The 15,477-nt window shown below is 32.3% G+C and overlaps 1 protein-coding gene across 4 annotated transcripts in view; it reads left to right on the top strand.

Moving 5' to 3' along the window:
• Nucleotides 1-15,477, top strand: part of moody (G-protein coupled receptor moody) — a 63,119-nt gene that overhangs the window by 36,834 nt on the left and 10,808 nt on the right. For all 4 annotated transcript variants that reach the window (XM_075302384.1, XM_075302382.1, XM_075302383.1 and 1 more), the window contains exons 3-4: nt 6,044-6,184; nt 13,510-13,680. In XM_075302384.1, the coding sequence (XP_075158499.1) occupies nt 6,044-6,184; nt 13,510-13,680 (312 nt within the window). The remainder of the gene's footprint in view (nt 1-6,043; nt 6,185-13,509; nt 13,681-15,477) is intronic.

The following is a 15,477-nucleotide window of genomic DNA, read 5'->3' as shown; positions in this document are numbered from 1 at the left end:
CACTGTTCTTTTCTGACTGTAAATATTTAACAAGTACACCCTCACAAAAAAATCGCTTCTGTAACATATACTCCCAAACATATTTTGCTTCAAGCATATACATTTTTGGGTATTGCCCAAACATTTATATGCTCGATCTCTTCCAATATATAATATGTTTGAAAGCATATTGGTCTAAACAATATATGTTTGGGTAGTCTAAGTTCCAAACATTTTGTATTTTTGCATCCAAATTCAATAATGTTGTCTTCCAAAAAACAATATGTTATTATGTGAACATATAATATGTTTGGAAGCATTTTGCACCCAAAAATATTATATGCTTAAAAAAAATTCTCCCAAACAATATTGTGCTCAAAATTTTATTTATTTATTTATATATTTACACTCATAATGAATTATGAAAATAAACAGGTAATATAGGTGCTAACAACATAGGTTTTCGACCTGAATGCTCAAAATTTTGTTTCTGCCCAATTGTATATTCCCCCACATCTTTCTCACTTCCACGAGATTTTTTAGTTCTTAGCACCTTTTTCTGTAATACAAACATTGCAGAAGAAATTATTCAATTGTATGATTTTTTTTTATTTTAATTTTACCTTTTGCCGGACGGGGATTGGAACAGCGGACCACACAGTTTGTAAGGTTCAAAGAAGTAGCTGATCAATTGCCCAAGGAAAAATAAAATGTAAATGTTGTAATAACAAGCAACAACCACTAACTTAATTCAATATCGCTCCCTGTTAAATAGCGCTCCAAGCTACTAAACACATATATGTTTATAGGCTATATCTAAATTAATATATGTTTGCATCCAAGCATATTATATTTACAAACATTTTATGTCCCAAACATAATATGTTCTAACATATTAACATATATGTCCCAAACATGTTATGCTAGTTTATGAACATTATATGCTTGCACTCAAAAATATTGTGTTTAAAAATTTGTGTTCCAAACATATAATGTTTATAGCCAAACATATGAAAAATAGTCTTTTTCATCCGTGTACATGGTATATATGAAACTAAAACAGGGCTGATTAAATACGCATATAATTAAGTTTAAAGTTTCTATAGAAATAAAATTTTGACAAAATAAAATTTTGGCAAAATTTTCTAAAGAAGTAAAATTTTGACAAAATTTTCTATAGAAATAAAATTTGGAAAAAATTTCTATAGAAATAAAATTTTGACAACATTTTCTATAGAAATAAAATTTTGTCAAAATTTTCTATAGAAATAACATTTTGACAAAATTTTCTATAGAAATAACATTTTGACAAAATTTTCTATAGAAATAACATTTTGACAATGTTTTCATAAAAATACAATTTTGGTAGATTATTTTTGCCTCGAGTGGCAACCATGATTATGAACCGATATGGACCAATTTTTGTGTGATTGGGGATCGGCTATATATAACTATAGACCGATATTTTGGCATGGTTATTAGCGGCCTTATACTAACACTACGTTGCAAATTTCGACCGGATCGGATGAATTTTGCTCCTCCAAGAGGCTCCGGAGATCAAATCTGGGGATCGGCTTATATGGGGGCTATATATAATTATGGGTCGATGTGGACAAATTTTTGCATGGTTATTAGAGAACATATACCAACACCATGTACCAAATTTCAGCCTGATCGGATGAAATTTGCTTCTCTTAGAGGCTCCGCAAGCCAAATCGGGGGATCGGTTTATATGGGGGCTATATATAATTATGGACCGATGTCGACCAATTTTTGCATGGTTATTAGAGACCATATACTAACACCATGTACCAAATTTCAGCCGGATCGGATGAAATTTGCTTCTCTTAGATCAATCGCAAGCCAAATTTGGGGGTCCGTTTATATGGGGGCTATACGTAAAAGTGGACCGATATGGACCATATCATAGCAATACCATCCGACCTACATCAATAACAACTACTTGTGCCAAGTTTCAAGTCGATAGCTTGTTTCGTTCGGAAGTTAGCGTGATTTCAACAGACGGACGGACAGATCGACTCAGAATTTCACCGCGACCCAGAATATATATACTTTATGGGGTCTTAGAGCAATATTTCGATGTGTTACAAACGGAATGGCAAAGATAATATACCCCCATCCTATGGCGGAGGTATAATAACACACATTTCGTAGTTTGATTGTAAAAATTAAATTCAAATATAAATATATAAATTTAAAAAAAAAATTTTGGTGTTCGGTCGGAGCAGGGATTGGACCCAGTACCCTTTGCATGCAAGGCAGACATGCTAACCATTGCTCCACGTGACCAACAAATGTATGTTTCTGTTGTATAATGTTTTGTTTGCAACGGCTCGTGGGCGCTGCAAACTATGCTATATAAATGTAACTTATAACGATAATTGTCTACTGGTGACTACAACAGCTACGTAGCCCAGTGGATAGTGTGTTGGCTTACAAATTGTATGGTCCGCGGTTCGATTCTCCGTCCAGGCGAAAGTAAAATTAAAAAAATTATAAAATCGAATAATTTCTTCAACATTGTTTGTATTTCAGAAGAGAACTAATAAAACCTCGTGGAAGTGAGAAAGATGTGAGGGAATATGCAATTAGCCATAAAAGAGTGTTTTTTTTTGAGTTAGTCTTTATGAAAATCTTTTTACATTTATCACAAAAAATATATTTTTTTTTCAAATGAACTTCCTTACAGTGAAAAGCAAATGAGAAACGATCTTTGTTTGTCTAAAATTTCGTTTGGGAGGAAAGAATTTTTTTTTGCGTGTACGTCCCAAACATTTTATGTTAGTTTATGAATTATGTTATAAAGGATTGTGTTAAAATATTGAGACCCCAAACTCATATCTTAACACTGAAACATATGCGAATACACTTTTTCGTCCGTAGAGGCATGAAATTCTATGGCAATATTTTTTTCAGTGCCTCGTATTTTTTTTTTTTTTTTGCAACTCATTTTATATCACCCATTACAATGTATGACATGAATAACCTAATCTTATAATGTGATAACAGCTATAAGATTTCTTCAGCGGATCTCAGTGAAATTTGTGGGATTGAATGCAGTTCTTTGATACCAATTCTTACACAATCACCAATGAGGATTATCTTCCATTGAACCATATCATTGCTACTCTACATCATACAAGAAGCTTATAACTTCCTCTATGAAAGAGTGGCATACACAGAAAAACAAAATATCACCAATAAACCAGTAAGGAAAGTCTAAAGTCGGGCGGGGCCGACTATATTATACCCTGCACCACTTTGTAGATCTAAATTTTCGATACCATATCACATCCGTCAAATGTGTTGGGTGCTATCTATATATAAAGGATTGTCCCAAATACATACATTTAAATATCACTCGATTTGGACAGAATTTGATAAACTTTTACAAAATCTATAGACTCAAAATTTAAGTTGGCTAATGCACTAGGGTGGAACACAATTTTAGTAAAAAATATGGGAAACATTTAAATCTGAAGCAATTTTAAGGAAACTTCGCAAAAGTTTATTTATGATTTATCGCTCGATATATATGTATTAGAAGTTTAGGAAAATTAGAGTCATTTTTACAACTTTTCGACTAAGCAGTGGTAATTTTACAAGAAAAATGTTGGTATTTTGACCATTTTTGTCGAAATCAGAAAAACATATGGGAGCTATATCTAAATCTGAACCGATTTCAACCAAATTTGGCACGCATAGCTACAATGCTAATTCTACTCCCTGTGCAAAATTTCAACTAAATCGGAGCAAAAAATTGGCCAGTGTGGTCATATGAGTGTAAATCGGGCGAAAGCTATATATGGGAGCTCTATCTAAATCTGAACCGATTTCCACCAAATTTTGCACGCATAGCTATAATGCTAATTCTACTCCCTCTGCAAAATTTCAATTAAATCGGAGTAAAAGATTGGCCACTGTGGTCACATGAGTGTAACGGGCGAAAGCTATATATGGGAGCTATATCTAAATCTGAACCGATTTGGCTGATATTTTGCAAGTTATTCGGATGTACGGAATTTGAGGATGATCGGTTGATATACACGCCAATTATGACCAGATCGGTGAAAAATATATATGGCAGCTATATATAAATCTGAACCGATTTTTTCCAAAATCAATAGGGATCGTCTTTGAGCCGAAACAGGGCCCTATACCAAATTTTAGGACAATCGGACTAAAACTGCGAGCTGTACTTTGCACACAAAAATACATCAAAAGACAGACAGACGGACATCGCTAAATCGACTCAGAATTTAATTCTAAGCCGATCCGTATAATAAAAGGTTGGTCTATGATTACTCCTTCTTGGCGTTACATACAAATGCACAAACTTATTGTACACTGTACCACAGTAGTGGTGAAGGGTATAAACATTATTGAGTTTTGCAATCAACATAAATTAAATTTTTAATTAAAACAATTAATTTAAATTTGATAATGAAATCAACTAATTTTTTTAATCAAGTATTTTTATGCCCAATTAAAACTGTGATTGATACTGTCATTTTCGTGATTGAAGATATTCCAATTAAAAAATTAATTGGATCAATTAATTTCGTGATCAGAATTTTTTTGTGTATCGTCACCATTGATGCAAAAATTGTGTTTGATGGTAGGAGGAACTAAAAAGCTTTTCCCTTTCTTCCACTGCAAGAAGTGTTTTAATTAGGCTGTCCATTACATCTCTTTTAAAGAGAACATGTTCTCTTTTGGTGTTCGTATCTTTTTGTTCACTCTCTTTTTTTGGTGCCGTATGTTTATGTCCAACAGTGCTCTTTATGTACTCTATTTCAAAAAAATCCTAGATTGATGGAATTCTATTTATTTAGTAGGAATTCGCCACAATTGTTCGCCACTAATTGTTTACTGGGTTAAATCTGTTGACAAATTAAAGGCCGGAACACAATTGCGATCATTAGAAACTATTATTATTTTAATTTTAACATCAATAAAATTATTAATTATTTAATAAAGAATTTTTTTTATTGTAAACTCTTTTTTAGTTAAAATGTCCTCTTTTTTTAAAGCGAAAGTTCTCTTTTGAAAATTATCCATATGGAAACCCTAGTTTTAATATTCTTCCCAAGGCATGGCTAATTTAGAGATGAAGACAAATTTTGCCTCCCTCCACTTAATGGGGAAATCCCCCTCCACCATGGGGAAATCCCCGACAACCACAGAACAACTCTGCCATTTACTGCTTGAATTTCCAGTAAAGTAATTTCCATTAAAGTCCCAACATATTGTAGATTGTGGTAGATGGGTTAGCAAACACTCATACATTTAATACGTTTTTAAAGGACTTTGAGAGTACCTGAAAAAAATCTAATAAAATTTAAAAGAGAATTTTTGTTTCTTAGAATTTAAAAGAGCACTTTGTCTTAAATGTGTTCTTACTTCAATTCTCCGCTTCTTTGGCACGGAATCAATATCAGAATTATCGTGCCTGGCTCCAAAGACAAATTCTTTGTAACCAAGCATGATTTTTTTCAGTGTTGAGTAGAAAAAAGTCGGCAAATAACAGCAGTTGTTATGTGCTGTTATATTTTCGTAATTCATGTTCACACAATGCGAAAAATGCTTAGGTTATGAAATTTTAGCCCTCAATGTGCATAAATGTTGCCCGCGATCGGCAAACATTATGTTTCGTGTTGTGCATTGATTTCAGAAAAATTCAGATTTTGAGAAAATATTTTTTATACTGGAAAAAATATTTCCTTTTTTCAGCAGACTTTTTACTGTTTTAGCACATTTTTCCGCTGTGTCTACTAACAAATTTCTCTGGGTGTATTAAAGTGGCAGCCCGATTAAGATTCAGGCTCACTTAGACTATTCAGTCCATTGTGATATTATATTTCTAGAAAAATCTGTGTCCTTTTTAGTTTAAGATTTTAAATGCAAGGTGGGATTATTTCATTAGGCAGACATTATAAAAATTTCAAATACAATTCCAAACTCCTTTTTCGTTATTCTATCACTGTCAATATTAATATTAATAAAAAATTTTTATTTATTTTATTTTTTTTTTTCATTACAGATTTTCACCATCTATGCTAACATTTGCTGCCATCATGACCCTGCTCATAATGATAGTCGGCATATTTGGTAATTTTTTGACAGTGGCAGCTTTGATAAAATGCCCCAAAGTTCGAAATGTTGCAGCTGCATTTATTATGAGGTAAGCTTCACAGAAAACAATATCGCCAAAATATTTCCAATTAAAATGTTGACAATTTGTTCAATTAGTAAACTCATTGACACAATTAACTTTTCGATCAAACTCGGAAAAGTAAGTTAAAGAAAATTGATGGAATTTTTAAATTTTTATTTACAAATTTATTTCAAACAATTGATTTTTTAATCAAACGGCTAACACTAAGTCAGATAAGAAATTAATTGAAAATAGTTACGTTTTTAATTAAAACAAGTAAGTAAAGTAGAAAGTCGGGCGGAGCCGACTATATCATACCCTAAACCACCATTTCAGAATTAGTAATCATAAGCATTTGTGGGGTAACATATAGGTCTGGGAGATAAACCGCAGTTGCATATTTAAGAAAATTAGAGGGTACATGTCTATGGGTGCTTTGTGTCAATCTGACTATAGCTCTTAGTCAATGTTGCCAGGGAAAATGTTCGGTTTACCCTACAAGGACAAAAAAAGTTCCCTACACTCAAAAAAAAGTGAACTCACTATTTCACTAAAGCCAATTTAACTATATTTTAGTTCATGAACTAATTATATTTGGAGAAATTTTCATTTACTCTAATAATTTTTTGCGTACGTTAGTTAAATGAACTAAAAGACGGAAAATAATTATACACAAATTAAGGATAGAAATTTACTAAATTCGTATTTGTCATAAAATAGTTCATTATTTCTTCAAATTTGTAAATTTTACTACAAAAGCGTCCATCATGAACTTCGTATGTCACTAAAGACATTCTTGCAATTTTGAACTCCAATTTTTTCCTTCAAACTACAAAATTTTCTTTAAAAAGTGAAAAAAATTATTTATGTCTAATAAATTTTCTTGAATAGGTCGAAAAATATTTACTTATTTTTGTGATATCGGCGCGATGCCAGCGCTTGTAATACTGTTTAGTTAAAAATTTCTACAAATATTCAAAATTTTCTAAAATTAATCAAAAGTTTTCTTCCTGGTGGGTTCACTGTTTTTTCAGTGTACTTTCCCATACATTCCCAAACAATTTTCCCTACTATATTTTTCGTTAAATTTAAAAAATTTTACAAAACAAAAATGGTTCTAAGTACTTTATTATCTTAAAACATGAATATGCAACGTATATAACTTAGAATATAAATTTGTATTACCACCACGGTTGCCATAGTTGGTAGAATTCTAGCCAAATTAGTAATCTTTTTTACTAAATCTCTATAAAAATAAAATTTTGGAAAAGATTCTATAAACAAATTTTTGTGAGAAATTTTTCTATAGAAATAAAATTTTGACAATAAATTCTATAGAAATAAAATTTTGAGAAAAAATTCCACAGAAATAAAATTTTGATAACATTTTTTATATAAATAATATTTTGAAAAAATTTCTATAGAAATACAATTTTGACAAAATGTTCTATGGAAATAAAATGTTGACAAAATTTTCTACAGGAATACAGTTTACCACACATTGTTAAAGATCAAGCCTTGCCGGCTTCTAATTTCCTCCTCTAGAGCCACCAAAATGTAAAAATTATTACAAATTGTGTTGAGTGAAAATGTCCTACATTGTGGCCCTACGAACCTACAAGACGCTAAATATTAAAAAAAACCCTACATATAGGGAATTTCCCCTACTTCTAGCAACACTGGCTGTGTTGATATTGCACATAGTATGCCACTAATATTGAGCCCATTATTAAAAAAGAGAAAATCGTTAAATTAGTGTGGGTAATAAATACAAATTTGTAAAAATCGAGTAATATTCTTATGTAAGAGCTACAAGTACGTATAAGTACGATCGGCTAGTACATCAAAATTTGAAATTTGAGTAACATTGGTTAATAATTAAGAGTACTATGGCCAAATTTGGGAAAATCGAGCGATGCATATATATGGAAGCTATATCAAAATCTGAAACAATTTGCATAATATTATGCGGGTTTGATTAATACCACAAAAGGTTACCTTGTGCAAACATAAGGTTATTAGGGGCGAATTTTTCAAAATCGGGTGATACATATATGGGAGCTATATCTACATCTGTACCGATATCGATGAAATTTTGCACATATAGTTAGTACTATAGAGGACTGGATCTAGCCAACTTTTAGTAAGATCGGTTAGTAAATAAGGGTTCTATGGCCAAATTTGGGAAAATCGGGCTATACATATATATGGGAGCTATATCTAAATCAGAACCGATTTCGATGATTTTTAACACATATAGTTAGTGCTCTAGAAGACTACATTTAGCCAAATTTGAGTAAGATCGGTTGATAAATAAGGGTTTTATGGCCAAATTTAGAAAAATCGGGCGGTACATATATATGGGAGCTATAGCTAAATCTGAACCGATTTCGATGATTTTTTGCACATATAGTTAGTGCTATAGAAGATTATATTTAGCCAACTTTGAGTAAAATCGGTTGATAAATAAAGGTTTTGTGGCCAAATTTGGGAAAATCGGGCGATACATATATAAGAGAGCTATATCTAAATCTGAACCGATTTGAATGAATTTTTGCAGACTTGAAGGGCGATGGAAAAGATTACCTTTTGCCAAATTTGGTGACGATCCGTTTGAAAAAAAGCGCAACGTGACCCCATTTGTCGAAATCGAGCGATACATATATATGGGAGCTATATCTAAATTTGATCCGATTTCTTCCAAATTCAATAGCGTCCGTCCTTGTGCCCAAAAAACTCCCTGTACCAAATTTCATCAAAATCGGTTAATAATTGCGACCGAAATCCTGTGAACAACAAATACATGGACAGACGGACGGACGGACGGACACCAAGCGCTAGATCGACTCAGGAGGTGATTCTGAGTCGATCGGTATATATTTTATGGGGTCTAAAATCAATATTTCTGGTAGGCACATTTTTTGGCCGATCAAACTTATTATACCCTGACCACTATGTGGTTTAGGGTATAAAAATGATTGAGTTTTGCAATCAACATCTATTAAATTTTTTGGGTCGAAAAACTTTGTAGTCAGTACCCTACCTTCTGTCATTATTTATATTCCTAATTTATTATGGTTATAAATATTATAAATAAATAAATTTTTGACCAAGTTTTTTATGCCCTATTAAAACTGTTATTGATACTATCATTTTCGTAATTGATTAATTGGATAAAGTTTTGAGTGTTTTGCTCAAAATTATCTCAATCGAAATTTTAAAGCATACTATGAGGGTGGTTGGATAAGTAATTTACTTCGCCCCAAAAAGGAAGAGTATCTCAAAGAACAGTGGTCATTACTGATTTTTGAAAATCAATCGCCAAGTAAAGAAATCTTAGGGATTGTAATGAGAACCAAAAAATTGACTTTTCGATTTTTCAAAGTAATTGTTTCTTGATTTTTCAAAAAAATAGTCTTTCAAATTTGTAAAAATATTTTCTTTTTTCTAATTTATTTCTAATATTTTGAAAAGGACATCTTTTGACTATTGCGATTATTGAAAAGGCAACCTTTGATTCCCGACTTTTAAATTTTTCTCTCTCAATTTAAATTGGATTTTTTCGTTAAAAACTACAGCATGCTTAGTGACACCGCATTGCATGAACTAGTCAGCTTTAATGAAAGAAAGAATCTGTCAATGAATACTCGTACACAATTGGGTTTCTCTGAATGCTGATCAAGAGATACTGAAGCTGATAGACGAACTTCTAACGAAGAGCGGTACTTCAGCTAATCTACGGTAAGCAAACATTCAAAGGCATGTGAACGGAGCCATTCCCCAAGGAGAATTTCTGTCACCTCTTCTTTGAAATGTTGCTATAAAATACCTTCTGGTTACCTTAGAAAAGAGAGGTGGCCTAAGCAGATGAAGTGGCTTTAGCAGTCAAGGGAAAATTCCCATCCACAATTAGAGATATTCTACAGAGAGCCCTCCGGATGACTGAGAAATAGGCGAAGTAGAATGGTCTAGGAGTAAATCGGGCAAAGGCAGAATTAATCATATCGTAAAATTCGTACCCATCTCATTAGGTGGTATTGTAATCACGGTTGCCATAAACTACCAACATTTGAAGAAAATATTACCAAAAATCTACCAAATTTAAAAAATCTTAATTTGAAGCTTTGCTCCAAATTTTTGTAGAAAATTTATTTCTATAGAAAAATTTGTCAAAATTTTATTTCTGTAGAAAATTTTGTCAAAATTTTAATTCTATAGAAAATTTTGACAAAATTTTAATTTCATAAAAAATTTTGTCAAAATTTTTATTCTATAGAAAATTTTGTCAAAATTTTAATTCCATAAAAAATTTTGTCGAAATTTTAATTCTATAGAAGATTTTGTCAAAATTTTAATTCTATAGAAAATTTTGACAAATTTTTAATTCTATAGAAAATTTTGACATAATTTTATTTCTACACGGATGAAAAAGACTGTTTTTCATATGTTTGGCTATAAACATTATATGTTTGGAACACAAATTTTTAAACACAATATTTTTTAATGCAAGCATATAATGTTCATAAACTAGCATAACATGTTTGGGACATATGTGTTAATATGTTAGAACATATTATGTTTGGGACATAAAATGTTTGTAAATATAATATGCTTGGATGCAAACATATATTAATTTAGAAATAGCCCATAAACATATATGTGTTTAGTAGCTTGGAGCGCTATTTAACAGGGAGCGATATTGAATTAAGTTAGTGGTTGTTGCTTGTTATTACAAAATTAACATTTTATTTTCCTTGGGCAATTGATCAGCTACTTCTTTGATCCTTACAAACTGTGTGGTCCGCTGTTCGAATCCCCGTCCGGCAAAAGGTAAAATTAAAATAAAAAAATCATAAAATTAAATAATTTCTTCTACAATGTTTGTATTACAGAAAAAGGTGCTAAGAACTAAAAAATCTCGTGGAAGCGAGAAAGATGTCGGGGAATATACAATTGGGCAGAAACAAAATTTTGAGCATTCAGGTCGGAAACCTATGTTGTTAGCACCTATATTACCTGTTTATTTTCATAATTCATTATGATTGTAAATATACAAATAAATAAATAAAATTTTGAGCACAATATTGTTTGGGAGAATTTTTTTTAAGCATATAATACTTTTGGGTGCAAAATGCTTCCAAACATATTATATGGTCACATAATAACATATTGTTTTTTGGAAGACAACATTATTGAATTTGGATACAAAAATACAAAATGTTTGGAACTTAGACTACCCAAATATATATTGTTTAGACCAATATGCTTTCAAACATATTATATATTGGTAGAGATCAAACATATAAATGTTTGGGCAATACCCAAAAATGTATATGCTTGAAGCAAAATATGTTTGGGAGTATATGTTACAGAAGCGATTTTTTGTGAGGGCGTATAGAAATTTTGTCAAAACTTTATTTCTATAAAAAATGTTGACAAAATTTTAATTCTATAAAAAAAATCACAAATTTTTAATTCTATAGAAAATTTTGTCAAAATTTTTATTCTATAGAAAATTTTGACAAAATTTTAATTATAATTTTTTAAACAGATTTTGCCAATGTTTTTCTATTGTATATATTTTTCTATTAATTGGAGTGGAATATTTTGTAAAATCTACCAAAACATCAAGAATTCTACCAATCTACCAAACAGTAAAAAATATACCGTGATTGTAATCCCCTTTGGTGAGTGTGCAAAATACCTTCGAGATATATTGGACAGAAGCTGAACTTTAAGCTTCAAATTGAAGAAAGGCCGAGAAAATCCACGATAGCCTTGTACTCGTGCAAAAAGGCAGTAGGGAACAGGTGGAGACTAAAACCAAAAATTGTACACGGTAGTGTTTAGACCTATAAAGCTATGTGGTGTTGTGATCGGGTAGGCGGTACTTCAGTAGTCAACAAATTTAGATGAATTTCAGCAAATGACGTGCCGGTATATCTCAGACACATTCCCTTAATGTCATGTTGCATCTATTGCTTTTAGATATATTGGCCAAACAGTCAGCTGCATCAACGGCTGTTTGTTTGCGCAAGCTATTGCTGTGAGCGAAAATGGCACGTTCACAGTTCGGTCCTCAAAATAATGACAGATTTCCCAAACGTACTGAATTACACTTTGGCGAAACCGATTTTTGGCAAGAAATTTGACACAGTAATTCTCAATAATGAGCAGTGGTGTTCGCAGACCCCGAGGAATAAACCTCATATAGATTTCTACGTTGATGACACCAAATTGGATGGACAAGTGGGTTTCGGAGTATATTATTCTAAAGACCTGGAACTTCGAATAGCGAAAAGATTACCAAAAAACGGTAGTGTTTTTCAGGCTAAAATATTAGCAATAAGAGAGGTGGCGAATTGGCAGAGAAATAATGTTCTAACAAATGTTGGCATTAATATATTCACAGACAGTCAACCTGCAATAAACTCCTTGGACTCTGTGTTCCTTAACTCGAAAACGGTCATTGACTGCCGCAAATCTCTCAATGAGATGGTTTAGCAGTACAATATTTACCTAATATGGGTGCCTGGTCACAGGAGCATATCAGAGAACTGTGGAGGGGTTGAGTTAACAAGGCTAGGGACTACCTCACATATTTCAGGGGAACTAAGATCTGTTGGTTCGCCCCTGGCTTGCTGTAAGCTCATACAGCGTGAAAAGGATTTTATGATGGCGAATATACGATGGAGGATGGCAAGGATTGCAACCACATCGGCCATATTTGATGGCCCCATCTAAACTTAAGCCGCACACTTGATATGGTAGTGTTTTCAAGACGTCAGTTATCACACTTGATATAAGCTATAATATTTGCAAAAACTAATGGTGTGGAGTATAATAACTATTGCATGGGCTGTCATGATGACGAGGAAAGGGAATCAATTAAACACCTCTTGTGCGAGTGTCCTGAATTTTGTAGGGGCATATAGCTTTAGATTATTTGCGGACCTGGAAAATGTTAAATTAAACAGTCAGCTAATATTCAATCAGGATGATTAACAGAAGAAAATAATTGGGTGGGTTCAACGAAAAAAAACTAGACGTGTCTATACGTAGTAGGTATTTACGTAATAGGTATGTAGTATCACAATGGACTGAATAGGGTTGCCACTCAAGCCTAAAACGATACTACATGTACGAAAACGTACAACTAACACTACACATTGTAGTTCAGTTCCAGTAAGAGTTTAATATTAATTTTATTTTATAAAAATGAAATGTTAAATATTGAGTCCTATGACAGGTCCGTCATTGGCAATTCACACGAATTTTCCGTAGGAATATTCTAGAATTTGGATGAAACTTTTGGAAATATATTTAAGAAACTTTTTTCTTTTACTTTTCAGCTTGTGCATCGCCGATTTATTATTCTGTGCTTTTGTCCTGCCATTTAGTGCATTTCGTTTTATTGAAGGTAGTTGGAAGCCTCGAGAAGCTCTTTGCAAGATGATTCCATTTATACAGTATGGCAACATCGGTGTTTCTCTACTATGCATTGCTATGATCACCATTAACAGGTAAGTTTTTATTCATGTCCTTCATACAAATATGAATGGAAGTGTTCCTGAAATGTAAAAAAATTGCGCAACACTGTCATCAGCTGTTACGAAAGCCGAAAATAAGTGAAATTCTACATTAATTTCCTGTTCGTGGAATTTTCGTTTGCCTCGAGATGAACGATTCCATATTGATATCTCGAAAACCAGATTCTGTGAAATCCTAATTGTTTCGGTATTCGATAGTAAATCACAAATAATGTGTTCATGACAAGTTTGAGGAAATTTTTCAATTTATTGTAGAATAAATTAAGGGAAATTCCATAGAATATGAGAAAACTGAATTGAAACCCATTTCGACACAGAGAGTAACCTTAGAAACACAAGATCCATAGAGTTTATCTGGGCTGTGTTAAGGGAATGGGTGCACATATAACACTATGGACAGATATGTTGTCGGACGGAAGCCAATATCACTATGAAGTAACCCGAACGAGATCAGAGTCCTCGAACTACTGAAACAGTGTAATTACAGTCATGAAAATTCTAAAGGAGCACATAGAGTTGTGGGAACTTTTGTATCGGAATATAAGTCGTAAGACGAATATATAAGTCGTAAGGCGAGGACGACGAAACATTGGGGCGATTCCTTAGTTACTCGGTTATGCTCACACAGGGCATCTCTTAAATTAAGAGGTCTTATTCTGCCTAGTCTGGACTCAACTTAGCAACAGGGATTGAAAGGAACTTTTGGGAAAACATTGAGGAGACTGCACGGATGAAAAAGACTGTTTTTCATATGTTTGGCTATAAACATTATATGTTGGGAACACAATATTTTTGAGTGCAAGCATATAATGTTCATAAACTATCATAACATGTTTGGGACATATATGTTAATATGTTAGAACATATTATGTATAATATAATATGCTTGGATGCAAACATATATTAATTTAGAAATAGCCTATAAACATATATGTGTTTAGTAGCTTGGGGCGCTATTTAACAGGGAGCGATATTGAATTAAGTTGGTGGTTGTTGCTTGTTATTTCAAAATTAACATTTTATTTTTCCTTGGGCAATTGATCAGCTACTTCTTTGATCCTTACAAACTGTGTGGTCCGCTGTTCGAATCCCTGTCCGGCAAAAGGTAAAATTAAAATAAAAAAATCATACAATTGAATAATTTCTTCTACAATGTTTGTATTACAGAAAAAGGTGCTACACCCTCAAAAAAAATCGCTTCTCTAACATATGTTCCAAACATATTTTGCAGGAAGCACATATATTATTGGATACCGCCGAAACATTAATATGTTTGTTTTATGTGACCATATTATATGTTTGGAAGCATTTTGAGTCCAAGAATAGTATATGCTTGGAAGAATTCCCCAAAGAAGATTATGTTCATTCCCTCGCATAATTTTCACTTCCACGAAATTTTTGAGTTCTTCGCATCTTTTTCTGTAATACAAATATGCTGTTTTTTTCAAATGTCTATTCTCTTGGTTCCGAATATCTATTCTCTTTATTCCGAATACTCATTCTACTATTCAAATTAAATAATATTTAGACATAAGCATACCAAATTTTTGGCCTTATTTTAAAACCGTTTTCCGAAACAACATACATTCACAGAAATTGCTCTCATTTCATTTTCTCGCTGTGTTATGTTGATATTTTTTATTCAACACTCCCAGTTTCCATATCTATTTCTTTCTCTATACTAACTCTCTCTCTCTCTGTCGCTCTCTGAATAAAGTATCACAACATATATATGTTTACTCGAAATTTGTAAATTTATATATGTTTACA

Source organism: Haematobia irritans, chromosome 3, assembly GCF_050003625.1.
Source record: "Haematobia irritans isolate KBUSLIRL chromosome 3, ASM5000362v1, whole genome shotgun sequence".
Classification (NCBI taxonomy): domain Eukaryota; kingdom Metazoa; phylum Arthropoda; class Insecta; order Diptera; family Muscidae; genus Haematobia; species Haematobia irritans.
This window is presented reverse-complemented; position numbering and strand designations above follow the sequence as displayed.